Source organism: Pteropus medius, unplaced genomic scaffold (genome assembly GCF_902729225.1).
Source record: "Pteropus medius unplaced genomic scaffold, Ma_sr-lr_union100, whole genome shotgun sequence".
Classification (NCBI taxonomy): Eukaryota; Metazoa; Chordata; class Mammalia; order Chiroptera; family Pteropodidae; genus Pteropus; species Pteropus medius.
This window is the reverse complement of record NW_024351073.1, coordinates 702,527-729,968: the sequence shown is the minus strand read 5'-3', so window position 1 is coordinate 729,968 and position 27,442 is coordinate 702,527. Positions and strand designations below refer to the sequence as shown.

Below are 27,442 nucleotides of genomic sequence, written 5' to 3'. Positions count from 1 at the left end.
AAAGGAAACATTTTCACATCTTTCAAAGAACGGTAAAGCTAAAAAGCTCTGGCAAACACTTTCTGGTGTGGTTAGTAAGAGCTTTTATTTAGACAGCACATAAGATTTGAAGGACGAAATGAAATAATGCGTGTGAAGTCCTTACTCTAGTGCCTGGCACATTAAAAGGGCTCCATGAACACCGGGTTTTATTAGTGTCATTGTTTGGCACTATTCCTCATGCCAAACCTACATACAAAAGCGACAATGCTGCTGCCTCTCAAGGAATAAATGCTACAGGACCAAGCAATGGGCTTTTACGGTGGGGTTTTACAGCAAGCCTGTGAACTCTTGGCCTTAGGACAGGTATAATACAACTAAACCTTATCCTAACACAGCTTCCACATACAGCAAATTCAGTTCCTCGCCAATCCTGTGATGTGGAGAGGCACGGAGGAATAATTTGTAGGACAATAAAGCTGAGAAACAAAAATTCTTTGTTCTCTATGTGTTAAATTACAGTGTCTTCCAAATGGCAATTTCTACTAACTGATAGTATATAGAAAGTGTTATTTACCACTTTATAGAAAACTTTGAGATCAATGCAGAGAGTTTTAGCCCAGAAAACAACTTTCATGAAAAACGTTGTCAGGATCATGCTAATACATTATGGTATCATGAATTACATTCTTCGGGAGCAAAGTTAGTTATCGGCATTTTAAAACATCTAGTATCTAAACAAAAATAGATATCTTAAAGTTGAATCCATGTTTTTCAAATACAACATCCAAATGTGGTCAAGAATTAACTCTAACTAATAATACAACTGATATCTTAAAGAAAAAGCGCTTTCTTATTCAGCTATTTCTGATTCCCGGCTCCTCTAATTTTTTTGTGAGTGAAAGTCTAGATCCTTTCATAATATTTGAGCAATAGTGTGCCCCAATTTCACAGTTACTGAATCCTTTGGCTCATGATTTAACATGCCATTCACTCACTATCAAGTAAATACTACTATGTGCCTTGGAGAGTGTTACAAACAAAACACAGATACTCTGAACGAGCAGTTCTTAACTTTAACATCCACCAGAATCACGTGGAAGGCTAATAAAAATGCAGACTGCTGAGCTCAATTGCCATTGTTTGTAATTCTGGAAGCATGTGCTGGGGCATCAGAATTTCCATCTTTAACAAGTCCTCATGATGGCAAGGCTGATCCCGTGGCTCTGGGGACCACACGTCGAGATCCACTGCCTTAAACAAAAGGAACATCCTCTCCAGCAAGAGAGATGAATGTATACTAATATGCTGCAGAAGGATTTAGAGAGGATAAATGAACTGAGACCTGAAGGATAGGTATAATGTATTTCAATAGAAAATTACCAATAAAGAGATGGAGAAGAAAAATGAAGGAGACAAAGCAAAAAAACTAGTGAACAGCACAGGAAGAGCCAAGGTACTTCCTTGGAGGAGGGAAAAGCATGAATTGTGACAGTCATGATCAGAGTGGCCCCAGCAGTCCAGTATGGGTGGAATCAGACAAACTTGTGGAGTACAGTGAAAGATAAAGCTGGAAGGTCAGTTGCAACCATTAGCTAGATCTTGAATGCTGTACTCTTTGTACATTAGGCTGTAGGCCTGTGATACTTCAGGTGTGGCACATATACCTACAGAACAGAGCTTCTCCTCTGTAGGTATATGTGCCATCTGGGGTTGGATAACTCATTGTAGGGGGATGTTCTGGCTATTGTAGGATATTTAGCAGCATCGCTGACTTCCACTCACTAGATACCAGTAACATTGACCAAGGCATAAAAATTAAAAACGTCTTGAGACATCGTTAAATGTCCTCAATGTCCCCTCTTTTTGCTGACTGAAAACCACTGCTATAGAGGCATAGGGCAAGGGCTAGGGATAGTTATAAGCCATGAGATTAACATGGTGGTTCTTTCTAAAGCAGTTTTAATCAAAGGTAGGTCATTTAAAACATTATTATTTGTATATTAAAATAAGAAAATGAAAGTAAGAACTAGAGAAAACAAAAATGCATATTAATATGAAAGCTAAAACACATGAGACTTGTTAGAAATTTCACAATTGCATTGGGAGACTGCAGATCTTCATAGGACCTCTGAAATGTTCTAAGCACTGCCTTTTGCACCTTTGTAAAACTCAGCTTACCAGAGGGTGTAGCTCAATGTCGAGAAAAAAGCCAGGGGCCCAGAGGAGAAGACAATTGCGTCTCATCCCTAGCAATGTTATCTTGAACACATTACTTCACTTTACTGGGCCTCGGTCTCCCAAACTGTGTAATGAGGTTTTACTTGAGGCTCAAATGGTACAATACATATGAAAAAGGATGCTGTAAACAATATAGTATTATACAAGTGGTAATTCATTTTTACATAATCATATGAGATTATTATTTTTTAAAAAGGACCCTTAGAAATAGTTCTATTATTATTTTAAAGTTTTGATATACTGATTATACCCAGAAACATACTCTTTATGTTCATTTCAAGGGACTGCTATAAAAATCCTCTCAAATTTATACAAATAATGGGCTGATCTTCCAGGTTAATCTACCAAATTTGAGGAGTTGAGGAAACCACCAATTTATATTCTGGATTCTCTACCTCTTAGTATTTTATCCCTGATTTAAACAGCTCCAGAATCAAGTGTCATAAATCCCAAAAAGAACTTCGATGAAAGAGTTAGAATATTATTAAAATGATTTGTAGCCTAGCTTCCCAAAAGCAATGAATTACTGTTTTACAAAGTAGTTTAAGATGATACGTGATATTTCAAAAGTTGAAATATAAAACTGGTGGCTTCATTAGGACGGAGCTACTTTTAAACTCAATGGAATCAAAAACACCTACCATCCAACAATTTCATTGAAAAGGTTAACTATTTTTCCTAGGAAAGCGGGTTTCATGAACTCAAGCCCAAAATTTGGAAAATGGAGTTATTCATTTTGTAAATAACTCACTAACATCATAAATTAATTAAACCAAGAAGCAATATTTTTACAGATCAATGAGCTATTGCTAAAAGGTACAGTACAATTAAATTACAGCCTTGGTTAAATGTCATTGCTTTATCACAGTGGGGCTTTCGGAGTTGAGTTGTGCTAACTAATTCGACTATTCAACCAGAAGCTGTTTTACTTCCAAAAATTCTAAGTACCAAACATCAATTCTACTTGGCAGCTGGCCTTTATGTTCAGCTCATAAATCTTCTCTGAGATTTACAAATACTATTTATGAATGTAAAGTAAGAATAATACTTTTGCAGAGGAAGAGGGAGTAGGAGTAAAAGAAGGGTAAAGAAAATCAGGCTAAAATACAAAAATTAGCTTCTCACGGGCAGCCCCATCCTAAGGATAATTTTCAGCACCAAAACAGTGGCAATGTTGCCTCAAGCATGGCAGTGACGACAGCCAAAATGTCTGACCTGTCTTTCCTCCTCTAGGCTGCTAATACATGCAAGCCTATGTTCCAGTCAAATAAAAAGCTAACAATAAAGGTAAAGCATTTGAGGGTGGGAACAATGACGTGACAAGTCTAGTATTCTCAATTCAAAGAAACTCTAATTATTACTCATATCACTGGGTCCTACTTAGTGACAGAGCATATCTTTCAGCACCCTTGAAGCTCTGAAGAATGCTCGCCCAGTCTGATGACAACTAGAGGACAGTAAGTATCTCCTAAAACAAAAACCCCAGTGCACCAGATCTTTTATTTTTGCCCCTATGGATCCACTCTCCCATCCTTCTCATCATGAGAAGGCAAACCTATTTCAACCTGAGGTTGTCCAACGCAAATCTCAAGCAGGAGACCCAACAGAGGAGACCTTCACCCAAGTTGTGGCAAGATGGCTGCGTTCCCCTCCCAAAGGCCACCGTTCCTGTTAGGTGGCCCTCTCTTACAGCTGCCTCTTCAGGCCTAGGGATGATGAACTTCCAGTGATACTTTATCATCCCTTCCTGGTTTCCCTTGATCTTGTCCACACCCTTATAAATTATCCCTTCCTTTCATTCTCCTCATGACCCCATTTGAGAGTGCTCTGTATTGAGAGCCAGGACCCTGACTAATTAACACACCAAAGCTCTTGCCATGATGTGTAGCTCCGCTCGCAACTTCTTCTTTATCTTAATCGGCCCTAAATAAGAAGAGACAAGAAGCCAGGCAAAGATGAGACTAGGAAGACTTATCTCTCTTCTGCAGTGAAAAGTACAGTGGAACACTCTCTAGGAAAAGACAAAGAATCGAGCTCAACTTACTATTATTTGCATAGAACTAAATTAATAGCAAAGGAAAACACTAGAAAAACATTTAGTGAGTATACCTGCATTGATTAAATCTGCATCAACTTCATTTGGTAGTGGATATGGACCCTGTCAAATAAAGCCAATTAGTCAATTAGAAGTTTTTCACTGAATCACATACTAAAACTGTAATATAACTTTTCTAAAAACTGTAATATAACTTTTCTAAAAACTCAAGGAAATTATCAAAAGGCTTGAGGTGAACCCTGGAAAACTAATTCTGACGTTTTCATGGCTCTCTTTCTCATATTGATTAGTCTTTTCCACACTAATAATTGTGACTGAGTAAATTAAACATATTTTCTAAAAATTACCAACATTTTAAAGAAACGTCAAGTTGTTAGAAATATAGGTCAGTAAAACAAAAAGTAAATATTTACTACCTACTATGCAGCCTATGTTATTCATAAATCTCTCTCTTTAGTGTCAGTGCATATACGCTGAATGGCTGCATTATTTAGCTAGAAGGACCTGGAAAGACAAAGTTTCAGCTTTTTGGTATGCAGTAGCTAAAGTCTTCAATTTAGGGTTTTAACCTTACCTCTCATGACATGTAAGTTTGGCAACCTTTATTATCCCTTTGCCCACTTATTCTCAGTAAGTTTTAAAAATTTTTTCTATGTATTTTTTATAAGGCATCTCTAATTACTTGGATGTAATTAGAGATGCCTTATATTAAAAAAAAGAGAGAAAATAAAAAGTATAATGAGGATATATTGGTTGCAAAATTTTAACAGACTTTTGAAGGGACCAAAAATTTATTCTTCAAATAAACTGAAGTGGCAACTAATGTTTAGACCTACGTAAATTTTCCTTTAAACATTGACCGTGGGTAATTCACATAAACTTATTTCTCTTATCATCAAAATGAGGGAGTTGATCACTCTAGATAACCTCTAAGGTACTTTAACAATATAAGTCTTTGACTTCATCCAGACATATATCATTTTTGTGTCTTTGAAAATGTCATTATTAATGCCTCAATTGGTATTGACTATATGCTCGTGGTCATTATTTATATTTTAAATACTAAATATACATTTTCTATATGTGCAAATTTTATTGCATTAACAGTTAATATATCAAAGTGGAGGCTTCAGAAGAGTAGCCAAGAGGTCATTTTTGTTGTAAAACATATTTTATTTTCATTAATGTTAAGATCGATGAGGAACAATAAAGATTAGGACTATTATAAACTGGCAAACTCTAAATAATCTTTGCCACAGTTAATAATTAAACAGAAAATGTCATCTAGGAAGCAAAAGTACTTCTTACATTTATTATAATACTGCAAAAAAAAAAAAAAACTGTGGCTGAATTCTATGAGAACACTGAGCTCATGTGGAAGGTCAGTCTTGAGGAAAAGAAAAGTCTACCCTTTGGACAACATGACCTTTAAAGAATAATTAGATGAGAAGCATTTCTTAGACTTTTTGAATTAATCAACTGTCAAAATATGTCCCTGCCCCAAGTAGAAACCTTACCCTTCAGTTTGCATTCAGAGCCTTACTGATTTTTGTTTAATGTAGAATTGCTAACGACCTTCATTCATGTCCAACCACATACGCATTAAAAACAGTTAACTAAACAGTAAAGCAGCGAGGCCTCTCTGAAGCAGGGCAGTACGCTAGGGGAAGTGGAAGTTGATAAACTGACAAAGGACGAGCAGTCAGAGCTCACATAGGAAATTAACTATGTAAAATATAACACTACATACAATTATCGCCATTTTATAGTAAAGTTAAATATTTTATTATGATGATAAACAGAAAAATGAGATTGAGAACTTTAAGCTAACGACTCTCTGTTGTAAGAAGATTTCACTATATGGAATATCTCGTTTTCCACCAAGACTATATAAATAAAACTTTAATTTCTATCTTACCAAACCGAGGATTCCATTTTCACTTTGCAGATAAACAGTTATATTTGGGTTAATAAAGCTGCTGGCCAAAAGTGGGATCCCTATGCCCAAATTAGCTGGAGAAGAAAGGATGTTAAGGCACAATGCAAAAAAGGTAGAAAGATTAAGCCATAAATCTTCTACATATATAAATCTGAAGAGAAGGCACTTTAAAGGTACTTGCTTTGAATGGAATCGCTGAATACATTCTCAAGTCGCCCTCTAGGCACTATTTTGTAATTAATCACAGCTTTTTCAGTAACAGTAATATGTGTTCCCATAAATATATCGAAGTGGAGGCTTCAGAAGACTAGCCAAGAGGTCGTTTTTGTTGTAAGACATATTTTATTTTCATTAATGTGCTCAGCAAGTTTGGACTGATGTATTATTAAACATGGCTCGGCCTTTGTTTAAAAGCAATTATCAGTATTCAAAACTCCAATTAAAAATAGATGATTTATTATTCTTAAAAAAGGACTACCATTTCTAAATTTCAAAAAAGTTTTCTGACAATACCATGTCTGCCTAAAAGCGTATCAACTCCTTTCGGTCACTGTGACAACATTCAGTGGAAACTGAGTCTTCCCTAAGATGTAAGCAGGGGGAGGTTTAAGTTTCAATGAGTACAGTTGAGACCATAGAAAAAGTAGCTAGCTGTGTAAAGGCATCAAAGAGCTAACTGAGGGTGATGAATCTTCTTCCTTAGATGATCAAATTAGGGTCAACCCTGATTTATGTAAATGGTGGGGGTTTAGTCTTGCCTCTCAACACAAGCAGGCTGACCAGAGCAGAGATTTGTTGCCTGGAATGACTGCTTATGCTGTCCACTACCACTGCAAAGTGGCGAACACCTATTGCTGTTTGAATGCATTCAAAATCCAAATACTCATTGAACTAAATTATCACTACCTACTTCTTTTTTGACAAAGTATTTAAAGCAAAATTTGAATAATTTATTGAATACACTTACAAAACATTAGACATAAAAGGGTCCACTCACGAGATCTTTGTCAGGGGAAACAGGGGTCGTTAAGAAGTTGGATCTTGTGTTTCACAGAGTATGCAAATATCAGAACACAGAGAAGGTAAATAGCACTGGTTATAACTAGTACTTCTGAGATTTGAAACCCTCGTCTTGGGTAATCTCTTTTCCCAATAACCTTTAGCCAAATGCCAAATTGTACTGAAATACATTGTATATTAGAAAATAGCTAAGCAAATTTTTGGTCACCATTTTGCTTCAAGCAGGGAAACTGATTATAATTCCAATTTCATATATTTGATATTTTTAGGTTATATGCCTATTATGTAAAACTTGATCAATTGCTTTAAAAGTTACAACAGACTAGGAAAGAATTGCTATGCAGGAGGCCTAGTAGCTTGATAAATATGGGAAAGACGATGGCTATGTCTTTGCCTGGTCCCAGAAAAATAAAGGATACCATACATGCCGTCCTCAAATTCAAGAGCCGCTCGCCTGATGATACGTTCCCTCACGTTATGGCCAGGTCCATCAGATTTGGTTTTTACATTGTCCTCTTTCCGGATTGATAAACGCTTTAAAATAAAGAGAAATAAACTACTGTTGAGGTACACCTTGGATTTTGTAACTATTAAAGTATAAAATTTACTGGAAAAATCAACTCTCTCCTATAACTACTATGAGGCAAATCTGCAATATAACAGAGTTAAAAAATAATTAAGATAGGTGACATTTGATAACAGTAATAATTCTTTAGAAAGTAAGTAAAAGAGGTCAGATTTATTTGAAGAGGAAGATACACTTGTTCTGTTTCTTTGAAGCAAATAAACACTCTGTTACTATTATGCTGACTGCTACCAGTGCCTCTTAAGGATCCTGCAACTAAATTCTCTTCAGATGCTCAGGACTGAGCCAGAACAAAGAAAAAGGGAGTAGACCTTGAAACTGTTTTTGCAGGGCTGTCAGAATGTGTTTACCAGGTGTTACTGTTCTCAATTGCCTATTTTCACCTGCAGAGTCTAGGCTGGTTTTGCTACAAATGCTTAACAGAGATCACAGAAATATCCAGAAACCAGCCAGGAAAGTACTTCCATTGCTAAATCTCCTTGACAGACTTTGGTTCCTATTTTCAAATGTCCCATTCTTTCTCCCTAAGCCCCCTGACATTAGTTTTGGATTGCAGAATGTCTTTCTGTTCTATGTCCACAGGGTACAGGGATGTCTCTGAGTTCCTGATATCTCTAGTGCATGTCTATTCTGTTGCTGATCCCTAGACCCTTACAAATCTTGGTATCAATTCTGTCCCAGCTGGTCATTCTTCATGCTCTGAGGATATTTGCAATACCTCCAACACCCCTAAAAGCCACTCTTTGCCATAGTCACCTACCGACCAGCTACGTAGAGCCCAATGCCTAATGGTAATGGGAAATTATGTTCTTTCTGGACTCTATAAAGTGCAAAGCAACTTCAAGATAGATAGACATTTCTGAGCAATCAAATGTTAAGAGCCCGGCAGGGGTAAAGCCATCACAGACCTGATTAGCTTCTCTACCCTATAGGAAAGAAAAGATGCAAAACTATACAACATAAATTAGGATAGTTACAGAAGACTGGAAAACACAGCCTACAAAATCATATAACTTGGCGATATATACCTTGTGAACACAATGCACTGTGGGGCTGGATAACAATAACACAGATGATCATGTCCCTTCACGATGGTCACATGAGAAGCTCCTATTAATAATCAAAGCAAGACTTCCTGTTCAGTTCTAATTACCTATCATCTGGAAAGACTCCAGGAACACATATCTCTAATAATCAGATCCCAAGGAGCTAAGTCAGTTACCTCAATTCTTTTCTCATATTTTTCTCCCTTTATAAGGCGATCTACATAAATCTGAGGAACATGAATGTCTTCTGGAGCAAATGACCCAATATCCACAATTTCTTCAACCTAGATAGAGAAAAAAAAATTTTAATTAAATAGTAAAATTTTAAACTGAACATTTTTTATTCAAAAAATGAAGTACATGCATCTTTACCTCCAACTTATGTTGGATACACAATGTAAAAAACATATACACATAATGCACACACACACACGTGTGTGTGTGTGTGTGTGTGTGTGATGTTTACCATACCTTCTGGACCCATAAAAAGGAAATTCAAATATGTGTGTCTGAACATAAAACACAGAACGTAAACTCCAGAACTTAGTCTTTGCCTAAAAAAGTCTGTTACAAATTTGTCAAATGATTTGGCAGTACAGCTGCTTGAACTTTCACAAACTGCAGTTCAACTATGCAAACCTGAAAGTACATCCCTTAAGACCAGTTTTTCAAAATTAATGGGACATTTATCATATCAAAAACAAAAATCTATAACAACATTTGCTTAGTCAATCAAAGAGCTTTTTAAATATAGATACAAATGCTATCTATAATAGTTTTTAATTAGTCCTTTTGTTAGCTTCCTAGGATCATGATAGTACTGCAACCTCTGAAATAATTTTACTTAAAGACAGATTAGTAATTTCAATATGTAAATTTTAAAAAAAAGGAAATATTAACTAATAACTAAAAACACTCAATGTAATTAGAATTAGAGTCAGTCAAAGAGTAAAAGGACATTTTATAGCAATATGAAATGCCCCAAGTTAGCTAGTTATTTTAGAATTCATTTTAAAAAATGAAAAAGTAGTATTTTACATCAACATTAAAAAAAAAAATCAGAACAACGAGGAACAAGAAAAACTAAGGTCAATGTTGTCCTGGTCAAAGAATTATCTTTCTGGTGCCAAGAAAAAAACCATGATCTTGAATACTGTGCATGCTTAGCTGAATAAATTCCGTACCCAAAGCAAATAGCTATTTGCTTCAATGAACTGACTTATATAAGGATAGTTGTATTACACTGGTCTCCTAAGCTAATAATTGAACTCTCCAGAAGTTTTTGAGGTGAAGAAGCCCTACTTATGTATTCCACCATGTATGCCCACACTGTGCTCCTCCTACAATGAAAGGATACCAGGGGTTACAAAAGTCGTTTTAGTTGTTGTGCCCTGCTTCTAAATAACTGAAAAGGAACAGGACTATGGTAGATAAAAGCTATCTTCTTTGATAAACAGAAGGATCTTGACCAAAATCAAATAAAAACTCCAAGGAAGAGTCAGGAAACGTTTGTACATCTAGGCTGAAACAGTGGCTGGAGATGTATACCAACAGTCATCTGAGAACGAGTCAGGGGCAGGCCAGGGGACTCCCCCATCACTGTACTCTGTATCTTCCCTTCCAAACCTCTCTATGTTCTGGTGTTTCCCACTCAAGATGGTGACCAGATAATGAGGAAGTGGAGGCAGGACATGCAAAGCAGCTAAGGACTATTGCTATCTCTTTCACTGGATGGGACTCTCAGCCATTAGGGCTCATTCAGGTCCTTACACTTATTCATTCAACCCTTCAAAGAAGTTCTTGACTTTAAGAATTTGTTTCTACATTAATCCATTATCCTGAGGACAAATATTTGTTAAAATGTTAATAAAACAACCTAAATGGTTAATAATAGGATAATGATAAAATATGTATGGTGTATCTATAAAATGAATCAATATTATGCTCTCATATTTAATGACATTTCATAATTTAATGTTTTATAAAAAGTGTAAGATTTCATATAAATACTTACAAATGGCTCTTTGGCCCAAACAATTATTTCTATACCTACCAAAGACTGAAAGGAAATATGCTGTAATGCTAATAATTAGTATCTCCGGGTGATAGTACATTTTGTTTTCCTTTAACTTATATAATCAAGGAAATCTATGATGTTATTTTTTTAAAGACGCAATAGATACCAAGTAAGTAGTTTCCAAAACTAGAAAGTACATAAGTAGGGGATGTGATAAACCCCTTAATTCATTAGACAGGTACCAAAGAGAACATGTTAAAAAGAAAATAGAGATTCTAAGAAGAACTGGTTTCTTAACTCTGTAAGCACTTACAACTTACGGAATAAATTCAGAAAACCTTTTTGCTGACATTTTCAAAGATAATAATGCGAATTATTCTCCATGTCTAACGCTGTTCCAAAAGTTCAAACCCTCATATTTCTTGCTTGAGTTACTGCGGCAGCTTCCTAATTGGTCTCCCTGCCTTTATCCTTCAGCAGGGGCAACAAATATAATGAAAATGGTGGGGAGCTAGGGAAGCAATACTTCTCACTTAAACAGAAATGTTGTTAGTAACCAATCACTATTTTCTTGGTTTCACCAAATAAAGTTTCTACCAAAAAAACACCAAATTAAGACAAAGTTTCTTCACTAAGGGTAATCACATCATGACTTTCGCAACGAATAGAATGAAAGATCACGTCCTGGTGAAATAACTCTAATGAAAAGCCAGGCTCTGGTTAAACATAATCAGGTCCACACTGTCATTCTAGCATGATTTCCAAATTGCAGAAAATGCATGTGCAGCATTTATCAAAACAACATCAACACTCGACAGTAGTGAAAATATCTATACAAAAATCAAAACTTTCTCAGAGTTGGTTAATGAAGTTAACACTGAAGGAAAAAAATAATTTAAGTACGAACCAAAAGAAGAAAACACACGTTTTCAAACAATCTGTGAAAAGATTTTTTTAAAAAAAACTGAGGAGGCAGAACTATCTTAATGCTAGCTACTGAAGGGACAACTAAAGGCTTCTGTGCCAATTTTGTGTAATCATGAGAAAGAACAGTAAGAAAGCACCAATGTAGGGGGAAAGTCTAGTGAGATCAGGAAATACGAAAAAATATGAAAAGAAAAAGATGAATAAAATGAGCTTATTAAGGAAAAAGTGAAAAGTTCATAAGAGCCCTCATTAATGATGGCAGAAATGCACCTCATAAAATCACAAGTGGATAAGATAGAGAATAAAGAACACTGAAAACGCCTCAGCGCAAAGCAATGGGCATGTGTAAGTGTCCTCAGATGAGATCAAGATGGAAGAAAGGTAGCTGAGAACCATCCAGACTTCTCCCTGGCACAATGCACAGTTCTTATGCAGCACCATCTGCCACATCTAAAAATCCAGACACTTGAGGCTTCTCTAATTAGTACTTGTCTTCAGTCATTAGCAGGAAAATAGAGGCTAGAAAATGTTAATTATTATTGATTTAAACTTTGTTTTAAAAGGTTGCTTTCTCTGCCCTGTTCTTTTCCTATTTTATATTTCTAAAAAGTTTTATTTTAAAGCTCAAATAAGAATAAGAATGCATCCTTGGATGACAATGTTTTTGTTTTTACTTGGCAAACATTATTTATATCTCAGGCAAGGGAAGGAACAGAGACGCTGCCAGGCAATAACTTTTTTATTTTTTATTTAGCCTCAATCCATTATAGCCACAAAAATGGGCCCGATCCTGAAGGCTGTTAGTGAAAAAGCTGCACACCTGCAAATGTGTGATGCAAAGTGAGGGCTGTGGTGGGAGGGAGGAATCACATTACAGAATTTTTTCCCTGAGTCATTTTAACTTTCGAAAAGGTTTAGGATGAACATTCTTCTTTTATCAAGAAATAAAAAACCAAACGACAAGCAATAATGTCTGGAATCATTAAAAAAACAAAACAAAACACTATAAATAATCCCAAATTAGCAAAAGCTGAAGACTAGAAAAATGGAAGGAGGAGGCAATGAGCAATAACAGAAAAAATTACAAGTTAGATGTAGAGGTACTCTGGATCTTAATTTAGCCCAGAAAATGGGTAAGATGAAGAGAAAACGTGGAGAAAAAGGTCAGCATGCAGGGAACATCCTTCCCAAAATCCAAAAGAGAAAAAAAATTTTTTTAATTAATTCAAAGGAGCAAGATGGTGCATATCTTCTTAAGCTTCATGCTAAGGGATGCTATGACTAGTGCAAAAATATAGGAGAAAATGACATGAAAGCAAAAAGGGCTTGTAGCAAATATATATTTACTATGTAGACATATTTACTAGATGTCTACATAGAAATGCACAAGGACTGAAAAGATGAGCGGCTATTAAAAAATTTGCAATCTTAAAAGTGGCAGTAATTATGATTGCACAGTCATTATTGAAACTGATCTAGTTAATTCGATCTTTACCAACAGACAGTCTGCAATGCCCAGTGAAAATAAGCTGACAAAAGAACATGCTATGTCAAGAAAATATGCACATGCCTGGGGAGCCATAGACCTAGTGATGAAATGTGGTAAAGTATATTTAAAGTGAGTTTAAAAATAGAAAGATTATCACATTAATGACCACATAATCAGAGTACTTACCAAATTAAAGATGTAGATGACACATTTTATAGAAATGACAAAATTGGCTCAGAAATAAGAATAGTGATATCATGAGACATACCAATTATTTGAACATCTTCTGTTCAAATTTTGCTAATAAATTCTACATTGCCTTCTGACGAGTTCTATCTTTCAGAATGAAACAGTGAGAGAAACCATGATTCTGGATTTCTAACCAATGAAAATAAACTGCTTGGTAAAGTAGAAATGATAGAAACCCTGAGAAGTGACCAAGTAAAATTGGAATTTGTAATAGACAAGGAACTGAATCTTGGACATACATAGAAATGTATCCTGGTCTTTGAAGAAAAGCAGATTTCGAAAAGTTGAGAAGAAAAAATAAGCAGGATCTATTGGTCAGAAACTCTAAATGATGAATGGGCTTATCAGGCTCTTAAAACCCTCATTCTGACAACATGAAAATAGATCATCTTGATGATGAAAAGAATGGTATATAAGGATAGCAAGGATAACTATGTTTCCTCATATTTTAAAAGAGAGACACCCATGACCTAGGACAAAAGGGAGTCACATGAAACTTTAAGAGATATGTCAAAGGCACAAAACTGGAATGAGATGAATCATGTCCAAAAGCTGATGAAAAAGTGTTTTGGGATGATTCTGTTGTTTTTGCTAATGGAGAATTTGGAAACAATAATCACCACTGCTTGAGACAGATGACAGAAAGAAGTACAGCACTTCAATTTCCTTTTGTTCCTGACGGCCCTATCAGGAAGGAGAAGGCAGAACTAATATAGTTAAGGAGGAATTGAATTCCAAGAAAAGATGCCCAGATTCTCTGAACTCTTTCCAGGTTGTAGACCCCAAAAAATTATAGCCCAAGATTCTTAAAGAGACTTAAGATATATGGTCATAGAATTACAGTCAAGTGAAAAATGGTAGAGATGGCAGAAGATGGAGAGAGGCAAACATCATCCTTTTCAAAACGGGGCTTCATTCACAAGAGTATTTTTAAATAATTATCAAACACATTACCTGTAAAGTCATAAACAGAGAAAAGAATAGCGTTAGACATGAGTAAAAGCCATGCCAAATGAACTTTATTAATTTGCATATCAGGCTAACACACTGGCAGCCCAGGAAAAAAGCAGTGTGTGATTTCACAAAGCACTTGACCAAATCCTTCACCCAAGGATTCTACAGACATAGTGAGAAAATGTGACTTGGATTTATTCACTTTAAGTCAATGTGAGTTAAGCACCTACTAGATACAGCAATGAAGAACAGGGACAGGGAGCCTGCTCTGATATACAGGTAGGTAGATAATAACTACCTGAAGAACCACAAAAGTATCTGATGGCTAGACAAAGCCTAAGAAGTCTCCAAAGCTGTTAATTTTAGCTTTGGGGGTGGGGGCATGTATTTCCTTTAAGAACTTTATGAAAGATACAGACTAGCCATACACACAAAATTTCTTTATAAAATCCTTCATGAGGTTCAGGGGATTGGTCCATAAACATCCCCCCCATCCACTCTACCTACCAGCCTCAGACCTCAAATAAGAAGAAAATCCCTGTTCTAATAGTTTGATATCTTTGGTCCTATCCTGTTCAACATCTTTATCAAGTCCTTAAATAAAGACAGAGAACACATTCTTACTTGTTATGGGGCAAGGGGTCTAGGTGCAACATGCAATTCCAAACAGATGTGTTCCTGTTCCCTTCAGAGAAGACAACCTCAGGCTCATGACCTCCAAGTGTTTACCAAAGGTTTCAGTGAGAAAAACAATATTCAAGGATTCCAACCACTCTCTTAATGCTCCAAGAATAGTATGCCCCTGGAGCAAAAGAATATCTTTATATCACAATTATAAAGTCAGTTTCTCTTTCTTGCCATAAAGTAAGTTCTTTATCACAATTAAAACAGGATGCCTAAGGTAAAATTCTATCTAGTTTTAATAGCAGGAATAGGTGTACTTCACCTAATCATTGGTTGCCTTTAAGTTATAGGTACAATCAAATCTGTAAATAAGCACTTTACTGTTTATTTGGCATCCTGCGGCTCATTCATGCTTGCCCTTACGGTATAATTTTTTAGTTCAATCCTAGCTCCACTTTACAGCCCTAACCATTGTTTGTCTTTCTTTTTATAGTCCTGCTTTTAATTGATGTTGTCTTGTATATGATCTGTGTCTTATAAATATCTCTGGAACAAATTAGATAAAAATTAAACAGTGCATTTGTCAAACTGGAGAATGATACAAGGCCAGAAGGAATAGCTGACATGATTAAGGTAGAAAATGGTCTCTTCTGGTTAGGAAAATAAAATAGGCCAAGATTAACTGACTGAAAGTCACTAAGGATCAAAGTTAATATGTACAATAATGCCTGGTCTAATAATTTTTTGGAAAATAAAAGATTTTAGCTAACCATCATCACAAAGACCACAAAAAAAAAACCCACCAAAAGCATCTTCCTTTTTCTTCTTGCCGCCTAACCTCAGAGTTGATGATAATCACCTTCAACCAAATGCTTGTTATGAAACAAAAACAGTCCTTCTTCCCTATAATATCTCATTGAAAAACATGAGATGAGAAGGAAAATGGATGAAGAAGTTTGAATTCTTCAGAAAAAAAGTTTTAAAATAAATCAATTGATTAAAACTATGTCTAGCAGCAAAATTAGTAGGACATATTGATCCAAAAAAAAAAAAAAAAAGGTAGAGCTAATAATTACTTCGTGGACTATGTTAACAGTTTTCGTAATGTCGTAATGTGAGAGAAATATTTTTTTATTTAAAAGCAGCTTATGATAAGTATTATGTTCATTTCTACTGACTTTAATACCATGTCCAAACAGTTTGGTCCATGCTGGTATTTTGCTAACACTTTTTACTTGACCGAAAATGCCAATCTTCACTAAATATGTGATTTAATGACATTCAGGCAGTATTATAAATATACGATTTTATGTGTCATATCTGTTTCTATAAGGAAATTTTATTAGAGCTATGGCAATCCCAGAGAAGTAATTAAAATGAGTACATCTACCCAAATGAATTAAAATATTTCTAACATGTTCATTCAAAGCACCAGTCTTACACTAGCCAGGAAAAAATTATACCATTATCACACATCCCAAAAGAAACTGAGAGACATGATATAACTAATAGAATTAAGCTGGAACATTTGTCAATGAAGAGAGTTATAGAGAAACAGAGAAAAAGAAAGTTTATGTTGGGTTTTACAGCCACAGAAAAATTGCCTATCAGTGTTGCCAACTAAAACTTTAAAAGGTTACTATTTAAGACTGCTTCCTTCAATTTGGGTCTTTTAATCATTCTTGGAGCTTTTTATAATTCAAGAACATAGTATTTAACACATAAACTGCAAAGGAGAATTGAGTTAAACTCTAACATTTCCGGAACACAGATAATGGCTGCTTAATCTAACTGTGATCGTGAGTCGAATTCAGCTTGTGAATGAGTCAATAATTCCTAAATTTAAAATCATTTAGTGTGTGCAATAGAATAAAAGCTTTCTTTTTTTTCATTTCGTCTTTTAAATGTTCTCCATGTTTTCATTTCTATGAAGCAGTAAACAAAGCAGAATCCTAATCCCATTTATTTCATTAAAAAACTAAAATGCCATGTTTGTTTTCCCAAATTTAGTGAAAGCAAAGTAGGCATAAAATGCAAAAATAAATAAACTTCAAAACAAAATACACTCTCTCCTTTCTCTGTCCTTCAATGTCCCAAACTAGCCCTTTAAGTCCTAAAGAAATTCAAACATAATCATCACATTCTCAGCTGTGATTTTAGGAGTGAGAGCAAATGGCTCTTCCCTTAGAACAAATAGCAGAGACACAATCAGTTTCAAGGCTGATGTCACTTGGTCCCCATTTTCTCCAACAAGCTGAATTGCAGAGTCTCTCCTGACTAGGAAAGCAGGGCCAGTCCTAACTCCGAGGCTATCATGCACGACTGAAATCTATAGTGAATAATGCTGATAGAGGTCTCTAATCTAAAATGTCTTCTTGGCATACACAGTTCATTCCTGAAACCCAATACCATATTCAAAAAGTTAAGAATGACAATTAAAAGAAGCACCCTGACTTTTTAGACAGAATTTATCCATTAAAGAAAAGTGGCTATGGTCGATAGAAAATATCAATTTATTGAAGCTAATATTCTGTAAGAGTAATTTCTGTCTATATGATTCTAATGCCATGTATTTCATTGATTTCTCCTATACTTAAAGAATGAGACAACAAAGCATGATACAGAAAACAGGATTTGGGGTCAGAAGATGTAGATTCTGGTTTTAGCCCTAATATCTCCTAGCACTGTATTTTTATTTGAACCATTTACAGTCATTTCTTCTCTAAAATGTGAAAGTTTAACTTTAAATGATGCCTAATATTCTTTCCAGCCCTCTCACGCTGTAAGTATACATTAGTTCCTGGATATTTTATCATAAGACCTTAAATTACGCACATCAGCATATCTTATAATTATCCTAGGTTTTTGAACGCTTAGATAGATTCCCTCTTACGGGGCGTACTGAATAAATGCAACCCATGATTTTAATTCCATGATATTTAGTATATTTTCAATACCCCTCTGTACTGGTTTATTTGCTGGGTCAAATCTCTCCTTACTAAGCTGACGATTGCATTTACAAGGCCAGTTTATTTGTCACCAATTTATAACCCTTCACATATCTAGTTAACTATCATATGACCTGTTCTTGTTTAGCTGAGTAATAAAAGCCTACTGAATGAGACACACCATCTATTCCAGCCAACATTAAAAAGCACACCTTGAGATAAAATGATTCTAGAGAAGTCAGAGGAAGCTAGTCACGGTAATAAGGAAGGGAATTATAGGGCAGCTGGTGGCAGATTATCAAGTCTCTCAATGCAGGGCTTGACAAAGGCCTCAAACATAAAGCTGTCAGGACCCACCATTGAGCATAGGCATTTTTTGCTTTCTTAGACCATGGCAGGATAATGATGTCAATCAACTAGAATGGGCAGAACATTTCTAAGCCAGCAAAGTGATGCTTTTATTTTAAAACTGCTGGTTCAGTGGCTCCAACATCATTTATCAAGCATCTATTAAGTGCCAGGCATTGTGTCAGATGCTGGGGATATAAAGATGAGTAGAATAAGGTCCCACAATGTGCTCGGTCTAATGGAGGAGATAGGTAAACAGCTAATCACAATATAACATGGTAACAAATGCTATAATAGAGGGAAAGCTTCACTGAGCAGCAGCAGATGAGCCATGAAAAGAAGATCAGGGATGGCATTCGGGCAGCAGGCACGGCAAGGGTGAAGGCCCGCGGTCAGGATGCTGTCAATGGGAACGTACAGAGATAGCGCCTGTGAAAGGATTTAGGGTGCGCAGGAACAGGAGTGACGGACAGAAGGTGGGAATTTTTATTTTATAGATCGAGAAGCCTAATTTTGGAAAAGCTATCAGATATAGCAATGGCTACCCTGAACAAAAAAGAAATGTGGTTTCCTTCATATTTCAAAAAACTCACAAGAGAGTTCACCTTAACTAAGGCTGCCAGGGCGGTTTCTTTGGATTACTGTGGCTTCTCTCCAAAAAGAAATTTTTAACACCTTGGCAATTAGTCTCTCACTTTTATTAATTTTTGGTTTGTGCACCTGGATTTTCTAGGGGCCTAGTAAAAGGCCACTGGGAAATTTGAATATATTCTAATTTTAGGAGGCTGCCATATGCTATGGGCTCAAACTACAATAATGATACATGCAGAAATGTGTTTATAAGAAATATAACCAGTAACACAAAAGGGGTCAATGAATAATGTTTATCATTTTCCTCTCATATATCTCCTCCTTAAATCATTTCTGTAAGCCATGACTTTAAAATGCCTTTCAAGTTATATTCTTGAATCAGAAAGATTGAGAGAGTAACTTTTAAAAAAGAAAAAAAAAAATAGCAGCTAATTTATAAAATGAAACAATCTTGCATGCAAGCCGTAATTATCACTTCAGTATTTGTAGACTAGATCTATATTTAGGGTGGAAAAAAATAACACTTTTTGACAAGGTCTCTGAAAGAAGTGAGGAAAGCCACTATTATTTTAATAGGAGTGACTTTAAAATCCCAAGCTAAATTCTTAACATCTGCATGGAATAAATCAATAAGTAGGTCAAAAGTTGTTAGTGAAAAACTAAAAGGCAAAATTAGTAAATAGAATCTCCTTTTTTGCAAGAAGACAATTTTGTAAGAGAGCTTCCCCTCAGTTTATATCAGTCATACTGTGCCTTATTATTCAATAACCTTTCAGGAGAGAATATCACAGGTAAAGAATCCAAAACCATTATATGATGTTGGAAATGTCCTCTGGCCCTTTCTTCCCTTCTCTTTCTCAACATAATCTACGTCCCATTTGCAAGGAGATGATTCTGTGAGAAATCATGACCATAAGTTTTAGAGAGCTGTCTCAAAACAGTGAATCAACAGAGCACTTGACTCGCATCTTATTTTAGAAATGGGTTCTGTAGGTATAGCTGCCAGTTATGCTTACCCTCTCTCAGAGAGCCTTATCCATCTTTCTTCCATAACTGGGTTACTGCTGCAGGTTCAAGATGCTCTTTCTTTTCTAGTTTACCAGCTAAAGCCAATTAAGTTCTTGCCCAGAGTGGAGGATCCCCTAGGAAGCTGGGTTCACACCCAAAGAGCCTAGCTCCAGAGCACACATCATTCACAATCCTGCACTTCCTCTTCCTCTCTCTTCTAAAAGCTCCTCATCTAAGTGGGAGATTTTGAGAACACCTGGAAAATAAATTACTAGAGACATTCCCATTAAAATAACTATAGTAATACTTACAACACATAAAATCACAAAAGAAATACAAACAGCCAATAAATATTCAACATCTCTTGCCATCAAAGATAAGCAAATTGAAACCATAGGGCAGCATTTTTCACCTAGCGAATTATTGAAAAAAAAATTAAGTATAATATCTATCTTACCAAGAATGATTCAAAATGAAACTTTTATATATCAGTGTGGGGTTATAACTGAAGTTATCTTCCTAGAGAACGATTTAGCAATATTTATCAAAAGCTCATAAAAGGATGATGTACACTCCCAAAAAATCTACTTCTAGAAATTTTGTCAAGGAAAATAATTAGACATGCACAGAAATAAGAATACTCACTAAAGCATTATTAATAATTATGAAAGCTGGAAAATAACATAAAAGTCCAACAATAGGGAACGATTAGTATAAATCTGAGTATAACTACTGAAATATCCTTTTGGGGGGAATATTCAATAACCTGCAAAAACATTCTTAATGTGTTATATAATAAAAAAATATAGGCAATATGGTCTTAATTTTATAAAAACAAACATATGTATGAACAGGAATTAAAGAAATCAAGCCAAGAGACATCCAATTTGATTTTTTTTCCCCTCAGGGTCCTTGGTTCCATGCAGGAAGGCTCTCATTTTATAGCTTTTAGGAGATTATCCTGTTTTATAATTTTTAAGAGGTTAACATCACTGAACGGGTTTTAATTCTGTGTTTATAGAAGTACTGACGCTGTCCCAGAGCTACACTTAGTTGGCTAAAAAATTTGATTAGTTAAATGTCTGTGATCCTGCCAGTAGGCAGGTAGAAAATCACATTCAAAATGTTAATACTGGAAAGGGTAAAGCAAAAGGCACCTTAAAATCTACCCACTATCCTTCAGTTGTGCTTAAGAACGTAGGCTTTGGAGAAAGAAATAAATGTGTTTAGATGGTAACTCACCCCCTTACTAGCTTCGTTAATGTACAGTCTTTCCTTATCCTCGTTTCCTTCCCTTATAAAATAAAGATAATAAAACCTACCTCACTGGGTTATTATAATTGGTGACTTAAAGTGCTTTACATATAAGTGCATTATCATTAGGCCGTAACTCACCTGCTATTGCCACCGTTGAAAATATTTCAATTATAAAGTCTACTGCACTCTGTGTAGGGTATACTTTGGTTCTGTCCATTATTCTTGATGAATTTTTCTTCCTTGAGTATTGTCTGTGTCAGCAAAGCTTTTCCAAAATTTAAAATGAAATTCTAAACTGAAAAAATCTTTTTCACAATGCCAGGAAAACTTATATCCTTTCCCCTAAATATTAAAGGAAACCAAAATAGCTTCTCTAAATGAATAACACAGATCCTTTTCACTGAAAATGTACTAGAGTTTTTCACATTTCTGTTTAACTTTCCTCCTGTAAGATCTGGGTTTAAAATTCTCTTCAAAGTAATTGAATGTACACTTAAGTTATTCTGTGACAGAAAAACTGTGTATTAAAGTAAAATTTCAGAAGCTGGAGGTGGTTCCATAGAGTAGTGGTTAGCACATCTGCTTTATATCCAGAAGGTCCTGGGTTCATGCCCCAGTGGAGCCACAGACCATACTAGGGTGTGCCAGGCCTCCTGAGTGTGCCAGGCCCCGAGAGCATGCTGCAAGCGCACGGAAGGAGACACCTCGCTTTCAGAGATCTAGTTCTTAAGGGGAGATGGCAACATCTGTAGGTCAGGGGTAGAAATGGGGTGGGGGGATTTAAAAAAAATGTTTTTTCAGAAGCTGAATTGGAGAGGTGATCTATTTTCTTGGACATGAGTGGTTCATTCCATTTGTTCATGGAACAAACCATAGAATAGAAAATCGTTACCTTCTAACAGTTAAGTCATTCTTGATTTCTAATCTTTCATTGTTTCTTCCAAATTAACCAACTGTTTCAACCTATTTCATCCAAAAACAAACAAAATATAACTTTTCATAAATCTGAATATTCAATAAGGCAAAGCTTTCATAAGGAAGCAGTGAAAACACCTGCAGACTAGTTTATTTATTATGTAACAGTGTGCTTCGTCCTAAGGAAATATGGAAAATATCTATTTTTGGACCTTTTAGTCTCTCTGATGTTTGCAGGCAGTCATGTGCCCACGGTTGCACATAAATCATCAAGGAATATCTCAGGGCCTCTTTATTCATTTTGTCTCCCTTGTTCGTAAAAGAATAACAAATGTTACTTTCACTCAAAAAGAAGTCAAGATGGATATTCAGTAGGAGCAAGTTTCATCAGCCGACAAACTTTAGTTTTCATCCCAAACCAGTATAAGAAAAGATGAATAGGTGACCAACTAATACTCCATTTAAAATATGACAGCAGAGGGAGGTCATCAACTTTTGAGTTGACAGCAGTCCGCCTTTATGCTGTTTTGCTGTCCATGGTTTCAGTTAGCTGCTGTCAACTACGGTCTGAAAATAGTAAATGAAAAATTCCAGAAATAACTCATAAGTTTTAAACCGCAAGCCCTTCGGGGCAGCATGATAAAATCTCGCACCATTCTGTTCCGTCCTGCCCAGACGTGATTCCTCCCTCTGTCTAGTGTCTTTACGCTGTATTGCTACCTGCCTGTTAGTCACTTAGCAGACATCTTGGTTATCAGATCAACTCTCACAGTATCGCAGTGCTTATGTTCAAGTAACCCTTATTTTACTTAATATCATATTCACAGAACTTTTACTACCGTACAATGTTATAATTGTTCCATTTTATTATCAGTTATTATTGTTAATCTCTTACTATGCCTAATTTATAAATTAAACTCTATGATAGGTATGTGTGTGGTATAGGAAAATATATATCATACATAGGGTTCGATACTATCTGTGGTTTTAGGCATCCACTGTGAGTCTTAGAACGTATCCCCCACAGACAAGAGGGGGCTACTCTATCCAACTTAAGCTAATGAAATGACAGATTTATAAGAACCTTCCTTTCTTCAAGATGTCCATAATGCTCTTCTTAAAAGTCATCATAGTTTTTGCATGATCCACATACTTAGGTTGATTTTGCATGATCCACATATTTAGGTTGATTTTTGTGGGCTTTAAGATTAGGTAATTTACCAATGATTAAAACTAACAGTATATTTAAAACACAATCTAGGTTAGTTTTTTCATAATGCACTAAGATTTTAGATATTGGGGATGTTATAGAATTTTCATTCCCTTGGATCTCAAGAACTTTGGAAGACAGGGCAAGAATCAGGAGGATGTGCCTCGCCAGCTGCCATTCGTTGCATAGTTCTATAGTCATAATCACTGGGTCAGTGAGAACAGCAGCAGGCATCTGAGGTTTATTAACCAAAGCAGCAGGAGGGATCAAGTTGAGAAACATAGCACTTCTGAGCTTTAGAAAACACATTCAAATGCCCTATCCCACTGGTGCTCAAAATAGACCCATGAAATAGACAAACAGGAGATGCTATAAAGACGCTGAGATTCTAAAGTAATTTGTCCAAGGTCACAACACTAGTGAGAAGCAAAAATGTGATTGTTAATCTTGGATTCTGTTCATTAAAAAAAAAAAAAAAGGAAAAAAAAAAAAGACAAAGAATACAGAGACTCCTCAAAATTTAGTTCCAGGCCTTCTTTTCCTAAGTGGGCTTTTCTATTCTATGACTCTAACTTATCATATACATGTGGATTGTTCACAATTACATAACTCCCTTCCAGACCTCTCTTCTGAGCACAACATACAGATCCACCTGCACCTGCAACATCACCACTTGAACGTCTAAAAACCCCAATCAACCCTAGCAGAGCTCATTTCCCCTCCTCCTACAAAAGCTGTTCCTCCCAGGTTTCCTCATCTCAGTGACAAATCATTGCTCAAGTCAGGCCTCGGAGTTATCTTAATCTCTGCCTTTCCTCCACCCCCACGCTCCGCATCTAAGGCATCAGCAAGTCTGAGAGAGTCCTCTTCCAAAATACAGTATACATCAATTCCGTCATCCCTCACCACCTCCACACCACCACGCCATAGTCCAAGTCACCATCACCTCTTCCCTGGACCACTGCAACAGTCTTGTCACTGTCCACCTTGCCTCCTTCATGCCTCCATAAAATTTAGTCTACACAAAACACCTAAACTAAAATCATGACCCTTTCATTTGCACTTGAAGTCCTAGCTCCTATAAGAGCCCACAGAGCTACCTACCTACCCCAGAGACACAGAATGATTCCAACTCTGGGCTACTTCCATAACTTCTGAAAACTCTGCCAGCCAGTTGGAGCTGAAACCACATGCCGGACGCAGATCAGGTTGGAGAAGTCCTCGCCCTGTCATTCCAGGGCACTGACATTCACCTGGCTGTGCATTTGTGTACACAAAAGACTGGCCCTCGAGTATGAGATCAAACAGTCAAGAAAAAGCAGTATGCTTCTAATAAAATGAGTCCATCAATAGGCAATTATATGAAAGGCAGATTTATTGACAAAGGCACTGAGAATTTAAAGAAATTGTACCAATGGTGGCTGGATAAACAAGTTGCCACATATAACCTTCCTTTCTTTGTGGTTGCCCCCCGAAATAAGCCTACCAAATTGCATAGTCATTTCACTAGTTTTACATAAATTCATATCACTTAGTTAAATTTTTTCCTGATTCTCTTCAAACTACTTATCATTATTTTTAGTTCTACTTAAATTCATTGGTCCTTTAAGAAATAATACTGAGTGACATTTAATATATTCAAACTACATAAATGGAAATTAAGCTGTAAATCAAGAATCTGCAAACTTTTTTCTGTAATGGGCCAGATAACATTTTAGGCTCTCTGAGTACATACTGTCTTTGTCATATATTCTTCATTTTTTAACAACCCTTTAAAAATATGAAAACAGTCTTAGCTCTTAAGCAGTACAAAAGCAGGCCATGGGCTGTAGTTTATCAACTTTCATTGTAAATAATAATAACTGTGAACTAAAAGTATATATAGAACATATACAGTTATATACATGAAGTCAGCCTTTCATTTAATACAAAGCATATTGGTTCAAGAGGCTTCCTTTTCCTGAAGCAGGTACTAAAACTAGGAATGCTCTATATGAGAGAAGACTGAAGACTATGCCCTAGTTTTCACGAGGCAAAAAATTCTGCTCGGATTTTTTTTCCCCTCCCTAGATGGTCAAGGAGAAAAGATGTTCACTAAGAACTAAGGAAGCATCACTTATAATGTACATATGTATATTGATTTTTGAAAGCCTGGGTTTATACAATGCAGGTTGATAAAACACAAATTTGTGAAGCCTCAAAAATTATACATAGATACAAAGTCACAGAGCCAAAAATAACTAGAATAAAATTCACCAATCCATCAAAACAAAAAAGGGATGTACTATTAAAATGACTTTCTTTTAGGATCTCTGCACTAACAATAAAAAATAGCACCAAAACTTTGTAAGGATGATAATGGCATACAAATGACTCGCTGTAATTGGTATTTCTACCCCACAATGCAACGAAGTCCATTGTACCTGAGATAATGGAACTCTCTCACATAGTTGCTGCATTGTTACCAAGCAACAAGAAATAAAATGTCAGGATTAGTACTTGATTTAACATATCTTTATCATCGATAAACTATATTTTTATTCTGCTATTCTTCTGGATGTTAAATGGTCATTAGACAAATAATTATATTCAGTGATCTTCAAGAGTATACAAAAAAAGTTAACACTGGACATTAACCAAGGCCATATTTCTTTATATTTTCTACTTCCTTGGTAGAAACAGTAAAATTTCACAATGGTAATTCTATGACTGATATGGTTATTTTGCCAAAATAATAGACTATAATGTGTCTTCATTAAATATATCTTCATTAGCATTCAAATATTTTCAAACCAATGTTGCATTTCATTGAAATTCAAGGAAATGAATAAATTGTCTTTACATATATCAATCCCTTGAAATAAGTAGAATCAATCAGTTCAGTTGTATAAGGATAGTTTCTTATCTGTCAAAGCATTCTATATCTGGCTAAATTTATAACATAAGAATGTACAGACAGCTCTTTCACAGTGGTTTAGTAATTAATTAAAATAATAAAATAATAAAATCCAAATGCATGAAAAAATCTTATAACTGAAAAACTACAAGAGAAAGAAATGTAAACTAAAGATATTATATAATTTAACAGGTCTAAGAAATCAATCAATAAAGATGATATCCATAGTTTACCACATCCATCTCAAAAGTTAATGCTTGGGAAGTATTTGTTTTAAGTGGATAAAATCTTTAATTTTCCTGTTTATGCCTGTTTTTCCTTGTACATTCTCTTGGAAAAATTATGTTTCATTGCTTCTGAAACTGTAACATCATAAGGCATTAACAATCTAAAGATTAAGAATAAAAGAAATTTAAGAGGAAAGGAATTATGTTTATCTTTTAAGTATTTTCGTTTTCTCTAAAGCAGGAAGATAACCAAAATCTCCAAAACATTGATACATTAATTTGTCTGTTTGGTGGAAATTAAATGTTCACAGGATCCACTGCTGCACTTTAATCATATGGTTAAAACCCACTGTGTTCCCACTGTATATTGTAAAGTGAAGCAACAACTCGTTTGATCACTTCTAAGATCATTCATGAGCAGTTCAATGCAAAGTTCTCCAAACAGGGCCAGAGAGTCACAAAAGCCAGGAGGTGCCAATCCCAAAATCACATTTTCTATTCACCTCTGTGTTTTAAAGTCAAATTTAGGCCCAATCATCTCTTGGAAACTATGGCAAAATAAACTAAAAATATAAATTATATTTCACATAGCCTCGGAAGAAGGTATTACCATTACTCTCAAGAAAGGTACTCCTCGGCCCACCACACTGCACTAAATAAAGTAGGGTATGCTGTCCCTGTTCTTCAAACCCACTGGGAATGCTCCCACCTCAGATCTTTTCACCCCTACTCCTTCCTTCCCCTGCCCAGGTTAGGTTGTTCCACCAGAAGCTACTGGGTAGTTAGCTTCCTCATTTCCTTGAGGTCTTTACTCAAAAGTTATTTCAGTGAGGCCTTTCACTGACCACTCTATCTAAAATTTCTCTTTATTCGCCTGACATTGCATGTCCCATTTCATGCTTTTCTTCTCCTTAA

At 35.6% G+C, this 27,442-nt stretch overlaps 1 protein-coding gene across 1 annotated transcript in view; it reads right to left on the bottom strand.

Annotated features, from left to right (window-relative positions):
- The window catches only part of OXCT1 (3-oxoacid CoA-transferase 1), a 110,368-nt gene that overhangs the window by 56,384 nt on the left and 26,542 nt on the right, over nt 1–27,442 (bottom strand). Inside the window, exons 8-11 of the mRNA XM_039842584.1 lie at nt 9,044–9,151; nt 7,655–7,769; nt 6,195–6,289; nt 4,330–4,378 (exon numbers count right to left, since the gene is read on the bottom strand). Coding sequence (XP_039698518.1) covers nt 4,330–4,378; nt 6,195–6,289; nt 7,655–7,769; nt 9,044–9,151 — 367 coding nt within the window. The remainder of the gene's footprint in view (nt 1–4,329; nt 4,379–6,194; nt 6,290–7,654; nt 7,770–9,043; nt 9,152–27,442) is intronic.